Raw genomic sequence first — 21,530 nt, 5'->3', positions numbered from 1 at the left:
TGCGTGTATGAATTTTGTCTGTTTACTTCTCTTTCTCACCAACCTCAAAGAATTAAAAGAAGTTTAGTCTTTTCTATTGGCCACAGAGAGTGCAAGCCTCAGTAAATTAGGCTTGGGTCCCTCAGATAAAAGTGTGCTGAGGGACTACTCACTGACTGCCTTTGGCAGGAGTCCTGGTAGGTATATGGATACCCCTGTCAGTTGCTCTCAACACTGACACTACATCGGTGTCCTGTCTCAGTTTACACCCCCACATGGATGTCAAAGCTGTCTTTGGCAGGTATCATTTAATAATGGTTGCAGATTAATTGTTTATAACAATTTTATAAATCTTACAAATTCTAATTTAAAATGCTAAAACACTGCCATTGTATGCTGCTTAACTATCTTATTACTAATTGTTTATATACACAGTACACACACACACACATACACACACACACACACACACACAAACCTACACACCATTTTACCAAAATATAAGAAAACAATTACAGAATAATCTCCCTGTCCCCAAATAACATTTTAACTAAATAAAATCGTATCATCAAATGAATGAGGTTTCTGCACTAATAAACTGCCAAAGAAATGACCTTGAACTACAGCATGATACTACTCATCAAATATTTACAAAGAACATATAAAGGTGGGGAACATTAACACTTAAACATATTGCATGCATATTGGCAAATTTGCATAACTTAATAAACCATTATTGTCGAAAATGTGTGGTAAAAATTTTACATTCTAAAAGGATCAAGAAGAAAAAAATTCTGTGGTGAATTTAGATTTTGAATTTGTACCAGGAAATGACTGATCGTTTTTCTAGCTGCAAATTGGATTGCAATTTGTTGCCTAGTGCAAGGATAAACCTTGATTTGTCTCAAGAGACAAATGAGACTTGTTCACACCAATTTGGAAGATGTTGGAGCTTCAAAATAAAGAGCTTCCTTCCTTTAGCTAGTAGCAACAAGGCAGTCACATCCACTTTATTTTCCTTAGCAACATGTTTTTTTCTCTGAATGTCAGTTATTTCACAGATTGTTCTTTGCCAGAAACTTAAAAGTCAATCCGTTAAAACATTCTCATGAGATATTTCTTTCCAAAATATGTCATTTATATCAATCTCAGGACTAGAATTTTGAAATTGTAGAATATTGTCAAGTAGTTACTTTTCTTATACTTTAGGTAAATTTGGGTATCTTATTAAAGAAATTAATAATTTCTTATTCCAATTTTTGATATTTATATTATTTAGTGTATATATATATGTATATATATATATATATTTGGAGAGAGAGAAAGATAGAATCTAAGGTTAGTATTTTTGTTTCATTTACAACTTTTGGAACATTAAACTTAATGTCAAAGCCTAGAAATTACATTCAAAATTACCAATGTGAAAACTTCTAGCATAATTTTCAACAGATGCATCTTACAAAATCACCTACATTATAAAATACCTTTTAAAAGATTCACTTACTTTTACTATTTTATGTTTTGTCTTCATATATCTATATGCATCACATGCGTGTCTGGTACCCAGTAGGTAGAATGGGAGAATATGATTAAAGTATATTACATATAAGTACAAAGGTGTCATTAGTATATAATCTGTTAGTGGATAAAATGAATAAGTGCCAATAAATAATATTGATAATTTCTAACACAAAATATAGACAGGCAAATTTTTTATATAATGAACTCACTTAATCTTTCTTAGACCCTCTGAATATCAGTGATACACTGAGCATATATCAGCAATCTGTAAATTTCAAGATTTTGGAGAATGTATTTAAGTTCGTCAGACCTGTTGTTAGTAGAAGAAACATTTTCTTATGATTCACACAGATACCCAGACACACACAGACACAGACACAGACACAGACAGACAGACAGACACACATAGACACACACACACACACACACATACACACACACACTCACATTCACACTTACACTCACATGCACACATATATAGTTAAGGGGCAGATGATCCCATTCATTCTTCCTTTACCTAGTTAAACATAATGTTAAAACTTGATTTATTTCTGTATTTTGCCCTATGGTGATTTTCTCTAATCATTTCCCGAGCTAAAGTTCAACTTGTATTTTTGATTTGTTCTTCTTTTATAAGTTTGTGATGTACACATGGTAGATTGTTTCCATTCTTTCATGGTATGTTCTGAGAATTAGCTGACCATAAAATGATTCATGGTATGTTCCAGGAACTGCTAGACTGTAAACTTACAATATGTAATTTTCCAATGATCATAAAAAAGGCTTCCCTGAATTTGTCTTGGCTGGTTTTTCTACTTAAGGACTGAAAGTTTGGTCTAGTAGTAAAATAGGGTTTTCCGTTTTGTTTTGTTTTGTTTTGTTTTGTTTTGTTTTGTTTGGCTTGTGACATATTATTAGCTCCTTGTTTTTGACACAACAACATACATTTTTATGTGGCTTTGTGCAGAACTATATATTTATTTGGAGTGTTACTAAATATTGAGTCATATAGATTGTCATTATTATCCTTAAAATGCATAATTATGTTTCTACTCATAAAATACAATCCAGTTACATAAGGATATAGCACAGACTTTAATTATAGGTCCATTTAGTTTTCAAAGTATTATTTACTTTTATCCTAGCTTGACCTTAATTTTACCAAATAAAACTGGACAATCTATAGTTTCTTCAAAGGGATATAAGTAAAAGAACTCATGTATGAGAGTGGAAAATATTACTATAATCGAGTGCTCAATCATCCACAGTGTGAGTGCCTCATAAGTCAGGAAATAATTTAACAGTAGTGTCTGATTTTCAATGGTTGGAGTTTGAAATCAGAGCCATGCACAATGACTTTATCAGAAAATGGCTTTTTATGCATTAGTTGCCATTCAGAGCTGAGTTTGAACAAGGAACTATAGTGTTTTTGGTCTGGAAAGAATAGCATACACCAGGCAGAGCCATGTCCATGTCTCCTTGTTTAAAATTCAATCCAATAGGGCAGGTCTTGCTTCTTCCTCCACCTCTTTTTACTACAGCTAATTGTCCTCAAGTTCCATTTGAATATATTCTTTGTCCTTGAGCTTCTATTAGTGAGATTCTTTAAACTCTTCTGTTAATAAAAGTAAGAGCTCTACAGAGTTCTGATTTCTCAGGTATCATATGATGCCTCTGTCCAGATACTCAGTGATTTTTACTTGAGTTTTAACTCTTTAATAGGCAGAGAATAGGAAGATGTGATTATACCTCTTGACAGCATCAGGCCAACAGTGCTTCACTTAAGTATTATCAAAAGTTTTCAATTTAAGATTTATGCTTCATCATAAATATTATATCAATTTATATATAAAACATTATTCACATCCAACACTTTATTATAATATTTTATTTTGTATAGACTTAACTGCAATAGTAATAAGAAAAGTTAGTCCAATGACTATGTAGAGTGTGGAATTGCTTTTAAATGCACAGGAAGCAAAACAGGAAAATTCTATTTTGTTTAAAAAGCTATTCATACACAGCAAATCTGTTTCAGATTCTGTAAGATGAGGACAAACAAAAACAATAATTGAATCAGGTCTCAGATGACAGCATGGACTTACAAAATAAATGCAATTGCCTAAAATATTTCTCTTTAGCTCAACAGGAGCAGCATTAGAGTCTTTAGCAGGAATAGCAAACCCCAAACAAAATGCTCCTGCCAAGCAACGCACAAGTCCCCAAACAATGTACTGGATTCTTTCATTGACTCTACTGGTGTTTTTATTAAAGAAGAAATTCCCATGTGAATTTATTCCTCCTCTGAGAAGTGATGATCTTGGTTCTAAAATCCTTTAAGGTAATTCTTTTTTTCCATCTTTATTAAATTGGGTATTTCTTATTTACATTTCAAATGTTATACCCTTTACCGAATTCCATGCCAATATCCCCCTAAGCCCTCCCCCTCCCCTTCTATATGGGTGTTCCCCTCCCCATCCTCCCCCCATTACTGCCCTCCCCCAACAATCATGTTCACTGGGGGTCCAGTTTTGGCAGGAACAAGGGCTTCCCCTTCCACTGGTGCCCTTACTAGGCTATTCATTGCTACCTATTCAGTTGGAGCCCAGGGTCAGTCCATGTATAGTCTTTGGGTAGTGGCTTAGTCCCTGGAAGCTCTGGTTGGTTGGCATTGTTGTTCATATGGGGTCTCAAGCTCCCTTCAAGCTCTTCCAGTTCTTTCTCTGATTCCTTCAACTTGGGTCCCGTTCTCAGTCCAGTGGCTTGCTGGTGACATTCGCCTATGTATTTGCCATATTGTGGCTGTGTCTCTCAGGAGAGATCTATATTTGGTTCCTGTCGGCCTGCACTTCTTTGCTTCATCCATCTTCACTAGTTTGGTGGCTGTATATGTATGGGCCACATGTGCAACAGGCTCTGAAAGTGAGCTCCTTCAACCTCTGTTCTAAACTTTGCCTCTCTATCCCCTCCCAAGGGTATTCTTGTTCCCTTTCTAAAGAAGGAGGGAAGCATCCTCATTTCGGTCATCCTTCTTGAGTGTTTCTAGGGTAATTCGAGCATTTGGGCTCATATCCACTTATCAATGAGTGCATACCATGTGTATTTTTCTGTGATTCGGTTACCTCACTCAGGATGATATTTTCCAGTTCCATCCATTTGCCTATGAATTTCATGAAGTCATTGTTTTGATAACTGAGTAGTACTCCATTGTGTAGATACACCACATTTTCTATATCCATTCCTCTGTTGGAGGGCATCTGGCTTCTGTGCAGCTTCTGGCTATTATAAATAAGGCTGCTATGAACATAGTGGAGGATGTGTCTTTGTTGTATGTTGGAGCATCTTTTGTGTATATGCCCAAGAGAGATATAGCTGGGTCCTCAGGTAGTTCAATGTCCAATTTTCTGAGGAACCTCCAGACTGATTTCCAGAATGGTTGTACCAGTCTGCAATCCTACTAAAAATGGAGGAGTGTTCCTCTTCCTCTACATCCTTGCCAGCATCTGCTGTCCCCTGAGTTTTTGATCTTAGCCATTCTGACTGTTGTGAGGTGGAATCTCAGGGTTGTTTTGATTTGCATTTCCCTTATGACTAAAGATATTGAACATTTCTTTAGGTGCTTCTCAGCCATTCAGCATTCCTCAGCTGTGAATTCTTTGTTTAGCTCTGAACCCCATTTTTTAACAGGGTTATTTGTCTCCCTGCAGTCTAACTCCATGATTTCTTTGTATATTTTGGATATAAGCCCTCTATCAGTTGTAGGATTGATAAAGATCTTTTCCTAATCTGTTGGTTGCCATTTTGTCCTAACAACAGTGTCTTTTACCTTACAGAAACTTTGTAGTTTGATGAGATCCCATTTGTCAATTCTTGATTTTAGAGCATAAGCCATTGGTGTTTTGTTCAGGAAATTCTCCCCAGTGCCCATGTGTTTGAGACTCTTCCCCACATTTTCTTCTATTAGTTTGAGTGTATCTGGTTTGATGTAGAGGTCCTTGATCCACTTGGACTTATGCTTTGTACAGGGTGATAAGAATGGATCGATCTGCATTCTTCTATACGCTGACTTCCAGTTGAACCAGCACTATTTCCTGAAAATGCTATCTTTTTTCCATTGGATGATTTTGGCTCCTTTATCAAAAATCAAGTGACCATAGGCGTGTGGGTTCACTTCTGGGTCTTCAATTGTATTCCATTGGTCTATTTGCCTGTCTCTGTACCAATACCATGCAGTTTTTTATCACTGTTGCTCTGTAATACTGCTTGAGTTCAGGGATAGTGATTTCCCAGTAAGTCCTTTTATTGTTGAGGATAGTTTTAGCTATCCTGGGTTTTTGTTTTTCCAGATGAATTCGCAAATTTTTCTATCTAAATCTATGAAGAATTGGATTGGAATTTTAATGGGGATTGCATTGAATCTGTAGGTAGCTTTTGGTAAAATGGCCATTTTTACTATATTAATCCTGCTAATCCATGAGCACGGGAGATCTTCCCATCTTCTGAGGTCTTCTTCAATTTCTTTCTTCAGAGGCTTGAAGTTCTTGTCATGCAGATCTTTCACTTGCTTGGTTAAAGTCACACCGAGGTATTTTATATTATTTGGGATAATTACGAAGGGTGTTGTTTCCCTAATTTCTTTCTCAGCTTGTTTCTCTTTTGTATAGAGGAAGGCTACTGATTTATTTGAGTTAATTTTATACCTAGCTACTTTGCTGAAGGTGTTTATCAGGTTTAGTAGTTCTCTGGTGGAACTTTTGGGATCACTTAAATATACTATCATATCACCTGCAGATAGGAATATTTTGATTTTTTCCCTTCCCATCTTATCCTTTTGATCTCTTTTTGTTGTCTGATTGCTCTGGCTAGAACTTTGAGAACTATGTTGAATAAGTAAGGAAAGAGTGGACAGCTTTGTCTAGTCCCTGATTTTAGTGGGATTGCTTCAAGCTTCTCTCCATTTAGTTTAATGTTAGCTACTGGTTTGCTGTATATGGCTTTTACTATGTTTATGTATGGGCCTTGAATTCCTGTTCTTCCCAGGACTTTTATCATGAAGGGGTGTTGAATTTTGTCAAATGCTTTCTCAGCATCTAATGAAAAGATCATGTATTTTTTATCTTTCAGTTTGTTTATATAATGGATTACATTCATGGTTTTACATCTATTAAACCATCCCTGCATACCTGGAATGAAGCCTACTTGATCATGATGGATGATTGTTTTGATGTGTTCTTGAATTCGGCTTGCAAGAATTTTATTGAGTATTTTTGTGTCGATATTCATTAGGGAAATTGGTGTGAAGTTCTCTTTCTATGTTGGGTCTTTGTGTGGTTTAGATATAAGAGTAATTGTAGCTTTATAGAAGGAATTTGGTAGAGCTTTAAGGTAATTTCAGGAGTTGCTTTTCTTGACCTATGTACAACTCTAATCAGAACTGTGACTTTATTTTTTCCATGCTCATTTCTAATTTTTCTGTGCTCTGATTTGCTAGTTTTATGTGTGGCTTGAGAGTTTTTTATTTCCTTACTATCTTAGATTGAAACACAAATATTTTCTAGCCTGGCCATTTCTGTTGTGCTGTTGTTTTCTATTGAGCTTGAGTGACCATCACTTTATAGTTGGTAATTCAGCCTGGATTTGATGAAATAATGCTGATAATACTGTTTCTGTATTTTGTTAAATTCATAAGTCCAAGTTTTGAAACATTATATAAGTGTTATAAATTAATTTCCTTTGATGTGAAAAAGTTTTATCCCATATCCCCCTTCATTGTGATGATCAAGAAATCTCTCAGGGCCATGGGAAAATGCTGGCATGGAAGAATTACCTCTTAAGGCAACACTTGAGTAATAGCAGATTGGTTAGCAAAGAGAATATGAAGTACTATATATGCAGTATCCACAGCTCCATTGTCAAGATAAAGGGTTCTGGGGAAAAGGCTTCAGATGAGTTCCAGGTTCCCTTGAAGGCAGCACTGTGGGATCTCATACAAAAGAAAGCAGTCACACGTTTGCTGTTGTCTCTGTGCTCACTAGAATTCTGCTCCAAGTTTCTATGGAAAGTTTTTCTGAGCCATGCTTCATCCACAGCACTTTTCCCAATACTCACCTCACTGTGACAGCTTCTTAGAGCCACTGTGTGCCAACAACTGTACATTACAAAAGCTCTTGTCCTAAGTATACAACATTTGAAAAAGCAAAAGCTGCCGGAGCAGTCTGTATCCCCCCATGTCACTCTGCTTCAGAAGCCTGTCCTTAAAGGAATAGAGAACTTGCTTTTCTAGGGACTGTCTATGTTCATTAAGATACTCAACATTACGATTAGGTTTATGGGAGACAAAATAAAATCTCAGGGGTCTCAGTGGCCCACTTTCCCATGGTTCTGTTCTCTTTGTATCCCCATGGCTAAATCTCTGTTCTCATCACACCCCAGGGTTTTTCCAGGTACCATAACAACAGAAGTGGGGAGAAAGGTGTCTACTATTTGCCTGAAAGAAAAGGCCATTCAATGTTTAAAACCATTTTATTTTTACTTAGAAAAGATTTTTTTCTGAATTTTATATTTGAGCATAATGGGACTTGACACACTGATTGTAATTTTTTTCTCCCTACATCCTCTTTATCTCTTCCTTCCTACTGTGGATCTCTTTTTCTACCCCTCATTTCCCTCCTGTTTTCCTGCAATATTTATCCTGAGGCTGCAGTGTTAAGAAGTAATTTAATTTGCCTCTTTATTTGGGGTTTGAGACATAAAAATGACAAAATACTTCTACAGTTTCAATACATAATCTGCCCAAAGTGTATTGAAAGAGTTGAAGGAGCTTGCAACTCCATAAAAACAACAATGCCAACCAACCAGAGCTTCCAGGGACTAAATCACTAACTAAAGACTATACATGGACTGACCCAGGGCTCCAACTGCCTAGGTAGCAGAGAATAGCCTTGTTGAGGCACCAGGGGAAGGGGAAGCCCTTGGTCCTGCCAATGTTGGACCCCCAGTGCAGGGGAATATGGGGGGGCAATAAGGGGGATGTATAGGGGGAATACTCATATGGGGGAGGGGGAGGGGAGGGAATGGGAGCTTATGGACAGGAAACTGGGAAGGGGAATAACGTTTGAAATGTAAGTAAAGAAATATATCTAATAAAAAATTTTAAAAAAGGCATATTCATCATCATCAGAAATAATTTTATTATTTATTTTTAGAGCAAGTTAATGAAACTGGTAGCAAAATGTACATAGACAATAAACCAAACCAATCCCCAAAAGGCTACCAGCACAATTACTTCATGTTTTATCTTCATGTGCAAGTGTAATAATTTTAAAAAGGCAACAATTTGTTGAATGTCATTAATAAACATCCTTTATTCTTTAAATAACTGAAAAGACTATAAACTATCCTTGTTATAGCAAGCAATATGAATTCTGTCAAATATTAAATTGGGACTATCATTCATAATCAAAAATAATTATTTTAAAAGTTATGAAACAAAAGTTTTAGTTTTATAGGAAATATAATCATATCCTAGCTTAAAATCCCAGTCTTAACAACTGTCATAATGCAAAAATACTAAACTTCAGAGATCGTTGGGAAATAGAAGACTTTTAAAATCTGACATTTATTCCTAAAAGAACTGTAATGGAATAAAAAAATTTCAATCCAAAGACATATTCTACTTGACTACTGATATCAATAGATATTCAATATTTTTACCTATTGAATACATTAGTTCAGTTCTGCTTTCAATTTTATCATCATGTGGTGTCTTTTTCAAATACATTTCATGTTCAGAACATACATATGTATTCAATCCGATGTTTCAGGCATGCTCTCACTTCCAATTTTAAGCAACTTGTTCTAGTCATGCTTTTCTGAAGACTAGAGAGCATCTCTCTGTTTGGAGGAATTCTTCATGTTTTTCTTATTCCTAATAATGGATAATGACAACTGCTGGTAATAAAACTGTATTATATATTCTCTGGTCTAGTTGTAAGGTTGCCTGAAGATTTGATTTTACATTTATCTTTCTATTTTTTCTTTATAATTATGGTAAGGACATTAGGATTCATTTTTAAAATAATTTATTTTCCTTTTCTATGATCTGCCTCATTATGATAAAAAAGAACAAAACATTCATTTCTTACATGAACTATTTTAGTTTGCATTATAACTCCATGTCAACTTCATGAATAAAGAAACAGATAAAAATTAAAATTTTATTTTTTTAAAATATACCAATATATCTCCAATGGGAACATTTTATGTGATTTGGTAAACTGTATGTTTTTATTCTCTTGTGAATTTTAGAACATTTATGAAGTCAAAAAATAGGGGATAAACTAAAAGTCAGATTATATTAAATTCATCTGTCAATTTCTGAATAATTCATATTAAATTTCAAATATAATAAATATCTATAGTAATGTTTTTCCTTAAAGTGCTAAGTATAGATACATTTTAGTGATTTGACATTAAATCAGACTTTGTGAGTATTTAATATCAAAAACATTTTGAGAGTGCTTAAGATTTTAAAGTGTCCTTGTGGTCCATAAAACATATAAATATTCTTCTTTCAACTTTAAGTCATTTTCCTAGTGAATTTTACTATATAGCAAAATGAAAAATATTAAAGCTAACAGTAATAGAAGTCATCACTGCTCATGTGATATATACAAGTAATGTTCCAATTCTCACATTCAAATTAGCTGTAAAGATATGTCTGGTTTTCTCTGTTTGGCATTTTTTTTAGGAGAACAAAAATATTTTCTCATAAGTACACTTTTCCTAGCATAAAATGTGCATTTGATGTAAAGTTACCAAAAAAGCTCAGGTGCTCAATATTCCTTTGTGTTTTAGTTTCTTCTGTAAAATTAATCATGCTATGGATAGCTCAGATCCTAAAGTAAATACAGTAATATGGAAAGACAGAAATGACGTTAAAGATCTACTCTGAAGCAAACTATGATGCCTAGACAGAAGTCAGCCATGTAAGTTAGTGGTTAATCTCCATATAGAGATACGCATTAATTCTTAATGGGCTCAATTTTAAAAACAACAATTTTAAACAATATAATGACATCTTTAACTATAAAAAGAAAATGAATCTTCTGTGTTCTTGTGATGTACTTAATATAGGTGGATTTTAAAATTTTTATACACTCTTAGTTCTTAAACAACTAAATATCAGATTTTTCATTTCTGCATTTTATAGTTATTTTGAGAATCTCCTCCAATGAAGTTGAAATATTAAGCAGGAAAATGTCAACAAATATCACATTATGTTTCAAAATGATCTGTACTTCAAAGAGAATAGATTTTGTTTTATATAGAAGCAACATGAGAAATTGAATACAATCCAGTCAGCTTCTTTAGACAATCTGCAACATTTTAATGATTTTAAGCAAGATCCCTGCAAGGAATATAATGTCTCTTATTTTCTTTTCATCAGAGTTGTGTTTCCTCCCGAGAATCCTGAACAGCGGCATTGCAGATGCTGTTTTTCCTACTGGGTTCACTGTTCGGAAGGTAGGACAGTGGATCTGGTCGGATCAAATATCTACCCAAGGAAAACAAAGCAAGAAGCTGTATTAGTAAATCAATGCAACGTTAATTCAAAGTCTTACTATATGTAATATCTGTAAGTTATATAAAATAATATCGTGTGGGGCAAGTGGAACCATGATACCAGACAGAAAAGCTGGTGTGGTCCAGCAGATTCAAAATCCCCCAATAAATCTCATTAACATTTAAATCAGTTCCCAACTATGTTTCTTGTCCTGGAGCACTTGTCCCTGACATCCCATACAGAGGACCATCACATCTGGTCATATGGCATAGAAACCCAGAGTTCTCCATGCAAATAAATCTAAGTAGATTCCAAGTGTCTAGTCATTGATCTTTTCTTCCTAGATATCCTGTCCTGGGAAAGAGTTCACACTGAAGAAGTCATATGTATCCTCATAGACTGAATAAACAGTTTGGACAGGCAGTGTCCCACACCCCAGTGTTGAGGCGAAATGCAGCCCCACATTATTGTATAAGCAACTGGTGGAGAGACTCACTGTAATTAACCTGCAGTGGTTAGATGATAGATGGTAGGAATCACTCTCTCTTTCCAATTATGATACTTTTAATTGTTCAAAACGCCATAACTTATTTATCCTTTCTGCTTGGTACCATAAGCTGGCTTCTTTCTGTCAAGATCTATAACGTAATCATCAGTAAATCAATGATTATTTTTATTGTTCATTTAATTTAGAGCTTGTTGAAGGTGATTTGAAAAATCTCTTATATTTATATATTTAATTACTATTACAGCAAACACTTTGTCAAAATAACATTTGCGGTACTTGTTCATCTAATATTTAAGAAAATAACATTGAAATATAAAAGTTCATTTATATTGCTTTATTATTCTTTATGTTTGTTGGTTTGTTAACACTGGTCTCATTATCTAGTCATTAATGTTCTGATGCTCTTTAGATAGGCGAGTGTGGCTTCAAAATTATGGGGATATGTCTGTCTCTATCTGCAACTGCTGGAGTTACATGTAAGGTAAGAGCTACCACTACCATGAGATTCTTTAAAAATCGTTCTTGATAATTTCTATGAATAAATAAGAAAATGTCATTTCACAAACTCAAATGTGCTATTAATATTCAGATTGGAGGAAAGGGATCTTCATCCTGTGAAAGTATATGTGGCATTATTACATGTCAGCAGTTCATAACATAGGTGTAAATTAGTAAGTAATAAATAAGTCAGTAAGTAAGCAAATAAATATATAATGTACAGAACAAATATAAAGCAGAAAAAGGGAATCCTAAATAGAAGGAAGTACAAAAAGGAAAACAAATACCTAGCAATGATTGTACTTTTCCTTCATACAACCTGAAGGGGAAATATTCATGTACTACAGCCCTTCATAAGTTTGATGAATTAGACAAATGAAAGCAGCTCCATCCAGTTCCTTCAATCAAATAAAAGTGGAAATTAATGTCCTTGTATCTACTAATGGGATTTTGCTATCTACGCTCACTGCTTTCTAATTACTTGAAATTTCAATAGCATTGTGAATAGATGAAGAAGACTAATAGCGTACATTAAGTCTTTTAATGACATTTCGTCTAGTGATTTATTGTTTCAGAATCAAATTAATGTTGCTCTCTGATTTGAAATGAACTTCTAGAAGTAAATTTTTAGCAAAAAACACAAAACATAAAGTATAATTCATTATTGACTCACTGCACTGATGTTGTGACAGTGTTCTTTACGTTATTATACGAGTAAACCAGTTTAACACAGCAGGTTCCATTGATTCTTTTTAGATCTGCTGCTAGTCATGGTAGGTTTGATAATGTGTCATAGTTTGAGTTCAGCTAAGCCTTCTGTCATTGTCACAATGACAGTCACTGCAATAATATGAGGACCAGATTTTCCTGGCACCTAAATTGATATTTTTTATTAAGTTAGAAAAAAATGTTGAAAGAACAGAAAATTCCTCACAAATGTGCCTTGTATGCTGTATGCCCTCTAACAGTAAGTGTCCTAGCTATGGGCTGATTCACAGTCTATTTGAATTAATACACATACATATAGGATGGAAAAACATGGTCATAGAGCCAAGAGATTAACGATATCAATTTTGAATATACTGCTAAAATTAATCATGCATGACTGTTGAGGAAGGCTTGATGTATTATAGAGTAGAAATGGATGAAGCCTAACTAAGGAAACAAACAAAAAAACCATTTATTATTTAGAAAAATATTATTCAAGTTAAGATATGAGGTAGATTGGAGATTTCCTAAAATTTGTTCTTTAGATGAGCTTAAGAAAAGAAGATGTTCTTCCACTGTGTTTTGTCTTTGATAAAACAACAACATCAACATGTAATTTTTGACAGGCCAATAAGAACTCTACTAGCATAAACTCATGCTCACCAGATTACAAAAATGCCCTATTTTATTGCAGTAAAAAACATTGTATCTGATTATGCTAGGTATAATTAAGAAATTATTTGTAAGTATGAGGTAGAGACAATGATGTTCATTTTAATATACTTTTCTAGTAACTATTTTTGGAAAATATACTTTATTTCACCCTAAAATTGAATATAACTGACATTTGACATCTATTTTATTTTTTTCTCCATGCACATTTCTGTATAGAACAGGATATGGTTAAAGCTTTACCATTACTAAAGGTTTTTTAATCCATTTAAGTGACAGCCCAGCTAATAATGCAATATTGAGCAAAATCCAGAAAACTGGAAACATTACAATGCTTACATCTTACTTAGCAAACTATGCTTCAAGCTATAGTAAGGACATGACACAACATGGTACTTGTATATAGACAAACAAATATATTTTCAAATGACTAAATTTACAACAGAGGATCAAGAATTTGAAGAGAAGAAACAATTTAAAAAATGATTCTCAAATTACCTAAGATATAACCTACAAACCACATGAAGCTCAAGAAGAAGGACGACCAAAGTGCGGAAGCTTCAGTCCTTCTTAAAAAGGACGAATAAAAATATTCATAAGACGAGATATGGAGACAAAGTTTGGAGCAGAGACTGAAGAAATGGCCATTCAGAGTCTGCCCCACCTTGGTATCCAGCCCATATATATACAGCCAACAAACCTAGACAATATTGATGAAGCCAAGAAATGCATGCTGACAGGAGCCTGATATAGCTGTCTCCGGAGAGGCTCAGCCAGAGCATGACACATACAGAGGCAAATACTAGGAGCAAACCATTGAACTGAGAACAGGGTCTCCAATCGAGGAGTTAGAGAAAGAATTGAAGGAGCTGAAAGGGCTTGCAACCTCAAAAGAACAACACTGCCAACCAACCATAGCTCCTAGAGACTAAACTACTACTCAAAGACTATACATGGACAGACCCATGACTCCAGTTGCATATGTAGCAGATGACGGCTTTGTTGAGCACCAATGGTAGTAGAATCCCTTGGTCCTGCTAAGGCAGGACCCCTCCCCACCCCAGTGTAGGGGAATATCAAGGCAGGGAGGCAGGAAGGGGAGATGGTTGGAGAGAGGGAACACCCTTATAGATGAAGGGGGTGGGGAAGGGAATAGGGGGTTTATGGATGGGAAACTGGGAAAAGGAATAACATTTGAAATGTAAATACAAAATATCCAATAAAAAATAAATTAAAAAATGGTTCTGTGAAAACTGAACAAAACCATATAATTATATCCTGTATTTTTTTAACCATACATAAAATCAACTAAAAAGTGTTAAAGAATATTTATGTAAACCCAACTAGAAGACTAGCATCAGAAAGCAGAGGAAACACATTAGGACACTAGTGTTTACAAACATATTTAAAGTAAACTTCCAATGTCTTTTGGGAGCATCTTTATTGCCTAGCATAACTAGATAGTAATATGCCATACACTTTGCTTCAAGAAACCAAGCACAGGACACCACATACTACCATTCCAACCTACCAGTCAAGTTGTGTCCCTGTGGAAAAATGGCATGATAATTACACTAACTAATCACTGTTTCATTTGATTTCTGGCCTGCTCCACAGAAGGAATTTCATGGCATGACCATTGTTTTTTTTTTTTTTTTTTGGTTCTTTTTTTTTCGGAGCTGGGGACGAACCCAGGGCCTTATGCTTCCTAGGCAAGCGCTCTACCACTGAGCTAAATCCCCAACCCATGGCATGACCATTATAAAGCTGGCCAAAATCTATGATTGGAGAGATGAAATTAGATGGGAACAAAATGGTAAGGTTTCACTAAATGGTCATGTTGTGAAATCACCTTCTAAATATTTATGTTTATATCCACAAATTTATGTTGCTATTGACCACGGTTAAGGAAGATTCTTGGCAGAAATCAATAAAAGGATGTCACACTCCAGAGATCCTCCCAATAGAAGAAGAACTATTAGAAGTTGGTGAATGCTGAGAAGTGGAATGCTATCTCTAGTAGATTGTCCATACATAAGGGAATGGTCCTCTAACCACAAGCATATACTCAGCACTAATTGGGCTCCGAGGGCTAAAGCCATGTGTAATAATATAAGGACAAACCGGAAAGAGAGACATGAATTGGATATTTTACATGAGGAAATGGAGGTTGGTGGTAAGAAGGATTTGATCACTATTCATTGTATATGTGTATGAATTTTGAACAACTACATAAAATTATTAAAAAATCATAAATGGACATAATGTAAATACAACACATGTTGATTAGGACACTGTTACACTCTACATTAGAGAGGAAGTCTAATTCATTAAATAGTTTAATATGTCCTCAGAATGCTAACCATAATATCACCATGTACCCAGCAAGCTTACTGCCAAGTATATCCTTAAAAACAGTGAAAACATGCATCCACAAAAATGTCATAATACTGAATCACAAGAGTACAAAAAGAGAAACAAATGTTAAAACAATGATGAAAAATAAAATGTGGTCTATTCGCACGAATATTATTTGAACGTAAAGACTGTGACACCATTATATGATTAAATTTTTATTCTATTTGTCAATGTAGAAATAAAATAACAAAAGAATATGTACTATAGGATACTTTTGGCTTTAAACTGTGTAAATAAAATAAAACTTGCTTTGGTGGTTTGAATAGGTTTGGGTGCCATAGACTCATGCATTTGAATTCTTGTCCCACAGTGACACTATTATGAGCTGTGTTCTTGTTGGAATAGGTCTTGTTGGAGGAAATATGCTACTATCAGGTGGGCTTTGAAGTACTAGCCTCAAGCTTTGTCCAGTGTGGAATAGATCCTCCGGTTTGTTTCCAGTGGAAGCCAGTTTCCTTCTGGTGCCTTTGAATCAAGATGTAGAACTCTCAGCTTCTCCAGCACTATGCCTGTCTTGCTTCCCATCATGATGAGAAGAAACTAAAACTTTGAAATTGGAAGTCAGCTCCACTAACATGTTTGTTTTTCTATAAGTTGTCTTGGTCACAGTGTCTCTTCATAACAATGAAACTCTAACTAGGATACTTGTGAAACACAGAATGTAGACTAATAAGTAAGGAGAACATCAGTAAGCGAAGAGAGTAGAAGATGGAGATCGACCGCTTAACCCAACTGATGGTGCAGAATGTCTTTAAGAAAGTATGAAATGTTCCAAAATTGGATTATGATAATTTATGCATAGCCACCAGAAATATTTAAAGACCTGCATGTTTCAAATGTGTGATTTTTATGCTTATTTTATCGAGAAAATTACTTAAATGTGAATTCTATTATGATATAAATATATACACAGCAATTAAATTGATACCTACAAGAAAATAGAATCCAAAAGTACAAAGAAAAAAAAAAGCAAACTTGTCAAATGGTATGCTAACAAGCCAAAAGCTTATGAACAGCCAAAGAATGATCAACCAAATAAAAATTATAAGGTACGAGATGGTTTTTGAAGTATCCATTCAATATGTGATATAATAATTAGATCATATATGCAAAGTCCAATAAGTCTAACAGTAGCAAAACTCCAAAAGTAATGTAAATAAAAGGTCTGCAAATGACCTGAAACCACAGTTGTCAAACAAATTCCCGGTAAGAATATAAAAATATTCTTAAAACATTCAATCCTTAGATGAATAAAATTAAAACCAAAATGATTATTGTCCAACATCTATTGGAATGACTGTTATCAAAAAGATCAGAAATCAAATACTGCTAAAAATATTGGAACAGAGATATTCTCATTTACTATTAGTTTAAATTTAGATTAGTATATCCATAATTAAACCAATATAGACATTATTTTTAACAGAACTAGAAATAAAAACACATGATCCATTAATCTACTGGTGGATACACAAACAAAATTAAATGAGTGATTCAATTGAATACTTATGGTTCCTTATACATGTATTAAATTGAGATAACAGATATTTACAGGACCTTTCTCCAGCAGATGCTAAATGTATATTCTTCTGACTATAGAGAAATGTCTGTATTTTAGACTACAACACAAATCTAAAAACAATAATGAAAAATCATATTTCTCTTATCTGATCAGTACAATCTACATTTTCATGTATGTTGAACTATTACTAAGGCTTCTTTCTTATATGCTACTTAGAGAAATGTGAATGGCATTATCAGATAACATAGATATAAGCTAGGCATAGAAAGATAAACATCATGGGTTTTTATATATGCAAACAAAATGTTAATTTTAAAACTATAAAGACTAGAATATTGGTCATCAGATCACAGGGAAATATACAGTTTGTGGTACAAGGAAAAATGAGTAATTGATTTGAAAGACTAGATCTTGGGTTCAGACTTCTTCTTAGAGGACCTGACCTAAGGTTGAACTCTAGGTAACTAATAGGCTGCACCCTAGCACCAGTTTCATGTTATTCCATAATTGGCATCTAGCACAAGTTTCCAGGTTAGGCCCCAATAAATCTGCACACCGAGGTTACAAGCCTGCCCCTCGTACTTCACTTCCTAACAACCACAAATCAGGAGAAAAGCAGAAGTTAAGTTTATAGTTTGACTTCCAGCAGAGCCAATAATGGTAAAGGGTAACAAAATTCCATAATGGCTCCCCAATCAGATGTGCACCACACTAGAAACACCCTTGCTTGCTTACGGATTCCTATAAAACCTTGTTGAAAGCCTTGTTAAAACCTGCTGAAAGCTCAGGACATGAGCTATTGTTCTGCTGTGTCTTGAGGCCAAAGTTGAGCTTGTAATAAAGCCACTATTGTGTTTGCATTGGAATTTGCTCCTTGGTGGTCTTTTGGAGTTACTAAACAGGCATAACAGTGGATAGAATTAAGTTCTAAAATCTTATTACATATTAAGGTAACCATTATTGTACACTTCAAAATAACGTAAAATGGAATTTGAGAATCTCAGTTCAGATGATAAATGTCCAACATGAAGCATGTTAATTACATGCAGTGACTGTCAGTTTCAATTTTCAACCTGATGAGATCTACAATCTACCCACATATGGGATTCTAGGCGTTTCTAATGGGGATTATAATGATTGGTTGAATGAAGAAGAAAGGAACCTATTATGGATTCCTAGACAATATAAAAATGAGGAAGTGAGTTGAACACAAGCTCTGCTTGCTTTGTGTTTCTCAACCTGGAGACGGTGCTGCTGTTATTTTCCCATCACAGTGGATGGTATCTTACTGGTATCTACTGTCTATGAGCTTCTAAGCAGATCCAAAATGGTATTGATCATGGATTGAAGAGCAGGCTTTTGTAAGGATTTCTTTTCTATGCTTGTACTACCAAATGTAACAGTCTTACATCCAATTTTTTGATACATTTTTTGCTCACTTGTGAAAACCCACCTATTATGTCATACTTGAACTCCAGACCTTGTCACCTAAGTCCAGGAGTTTCCACTGTTATATTGTCCAAATGTCACCTAAAATACTTCATGAATTTCCTATGCAGAATATTTTCTTCTGCCAATTTTCCATTTCTGGAATGTCCTCCATTATCCAAATTTAAACAAACCTTGTTTAAATTTGAGAATGTAGTTGATATCACCCATCCTTTATGCCTACTCCATCATGAAGTAATATCATTTTTTTTAAAAAAAGTATAGGTGAAGTGTCACTTAGCTTAGTCAAAGATAAATTTATTATATTACAAAGGTCTATACTTTTTTCAATTTATTGTAATTACATTATAGTTTTGTTAATTAGCTGGAAGCACTTAAAGGAAAGGAACTGTCACACTCATTTCTGTATCCCATTTTCAGGGTAGGGTCATTATTATTGTTCAAACCCAGTCCATCCTTTTAGTGCAGTGGTTCTCAGTCTGTAAGTCATGACACTACAGAGTCACATATCAGCTATCCTGCATATAAGCTATTTATATTACCATTCATAACAGTAGCAAATTATGCTTATGATATAGCAGCCAAGAAATTTTATGGTTGGGGTCATTCCAACTCTGTGAAGTTTATTAAAGGGTCACAGAAGACCTCTTTCAGTTTGTACCTCCACCAAGGCATATCAGCATGTCTGCCCCTCTCCCAACAGCACAGTCTGCAGGTTTCCAAGGAGATCTGCTGTAACCAGGGACACAGGTGAGGCCCCACCCAAATAACTGCCACAGCTGGGACCCTCATGGAGTCCAACAGATGTGGGACCCCTCCCCCTCTGCATGAACTCCATCTCCCTTCTGGTCTGCACCTTCACAAGGGGCAGATCCATGTGCCTGCTTCCCTTTTCCCTGCCCCCATCCCTTAACCTGCCTGTCTCCCAGGTGATCAGTCCTAACCAGGGACACCGGAGCCTAGTGCTCCCAACCAGAGACAGCATTGCTTTTTTCTGTTGAGGCCTGCTCTATTCCAAATCACAGAGCTCTACCTGTGTCCAAGGAGGCAGATTCCAGAAATAACCAGATGCTGAGAGGCAAGGTCAAGAAGATAAGCAGCAGAAGACAATGTATTTTGGCACCATTAGAACCCAGTTTTCCCACAACAACAAGTCCTGGATGCCCTAATACACCTGAAAGGTATGATGTTAACCTAAAATCCCATCTCATGAACATAATAGAGGCATTTAAAGATGATAGAAATAACTCAAAGTAATACAGGAAAGCATAGGAAAATGATGAAATCCCTTAAAGAGGAGACAAATAGATCCCTTAAGGAAATATAAAAAAAAAAAAAAAAAATCAAAAAAAAAAAAAAAAAAAACAGGTAAAGGATTGAACAAAGCAGTCCAAGACCTAAAAGTGAATGTAGAATCAATAAAAAAAATCATAAGTGGAGGCAACCCTGGAGATGGAAAACCTGGAAAAGAGATCAGCAGCTACAGATACAAAAGAATACAAGAGATAGAAGAGAGAATCTTAGGCATATAAAAGATATTGACACAATGGTCAAAGAAAATGCAAAACATAAAAAGCTCTTAACACAAAACATTGAGGACAAAATGAAAAGACCAAACCTAAGCATAATAGAAATAGAAGAGAGTGAAGATTCTCAGTTCAAATGGTCAAAAAACATCTTCAACAAAATCATAGAAGAAAATTTCTGTAAAGCAAGAGATGGCCATAAATGTACAAGAAGCCTACAGAACATCAAATAGATTGGAACAAAAAGAAAGCCATACCAACACATAATAATCAAAACACTAAATGCACAGAATAAGTGAAGAATATTAAAAGCAGTAAGGGAAAAAGGCCAACTAATGTAAAAAGTAGACATGTCAGAATTATACCAGGCTTCTCAAAAGAGATTCTAAAAGCCAGAAGATCCTAGATAGAGTTCATGCAGACACTAAGAGACTAAAAACGCCAGCCCAAACTACTCTACCCAGCAAAACTATCAAATGTCATAGATGGAGAAGCCAATGTATTCTATGACAAATCTCTATCTACTAATCCAGCTCTACAGAGGATTTTATAATGAAAACTCCAATAAAAGGAAGGTATCTACTCCTAAGAGACATAAGAAATTAATCATCTCACAACAAACCCAAAAGAGAATCACACACATAATACAACCTCCAACAACAAAAACAACATGAACAAACAATCACTGGTCCTTAGTATCTCTTAATTTCAGTGGACTCAGTTCCCTAATAAAAAGACAAAGGCTAACATATTGCATACACAAGCAGGATCAGGCATTTTGCTACATGCAAGAAACACACCTCAGTGACAAAGACAGACCCTACCTCAAAGTAAGAGACTGGAAAAAATTTTCCAAGCAAACAGTCCCAAGAAACAACATAGAGTAGCCAGCCTAATATCCACTAAAGTTTCAACCAAAAGTTATCAAAAGGGTGGGAAACGATAATTCATACTCATTAAAGGAAAAAAATCTACCAAGATGAAATTTTAACTCTGAATATCTATACCAAAAATACAAGGGCACCTACATTCATAAAAGAAACATTACTAAAACTCAAAACACACATTGAACTTCACACAATAATAGTGGAAGACTTCAACAACATTCTCTCAGAAATGGACAAGGAATTGAAACAAAAACAAAACATAGACACAATGAAACTA

At 34.8% G+C, this 21,530-nt stretch overlaps 1 protein-coding gene across 1 annotated transcript in view; it reads right to left on the bottom strand.

Annotated features, from left to right (window-relative positions):
• Window positions 1-9,835: 9,835 nt before the first annotated feature.
• The window catches only part of Kcnt2 (potassium sodium-activated channel subfamily T member 2), a 267,014-nt gene continuing 255,319 nt past the window's right edge, over window positions 9,836-21,530 (bottom strand). The window contains exon 23 of the mRNA XM_032915567.1: window positions 9,836-11,056. Within this exon, the coding sequence (XP_032771458.1) occupies window positions 10,945-11,056 (112 nt within the window). The 3' untranslated portion in view covers window positions 9,836-10,944. The remainder of the gene's footprint in view (window positions 11,057-21,530) is intronic.

This window comes from Rattus rattus, chromosome 10 (genome assembly GCF_011064425.1).
Source record: "Rattus rattus isolate New Zealand chromosome 10, Rrattus_CSIRO_v1, whole genome shotgun sequence".
Lineage (NCBI taxonomy): Eukaryota > Metazoa > Chordata > Mammalia > Rodentia > Muridae > Rattus > Rattus rattus.
The sequence above is the reverse complement of the archived record's forward strand: the minus strand, read 5'-3'. Positions and strand labels throughout refer to the sequence as shown.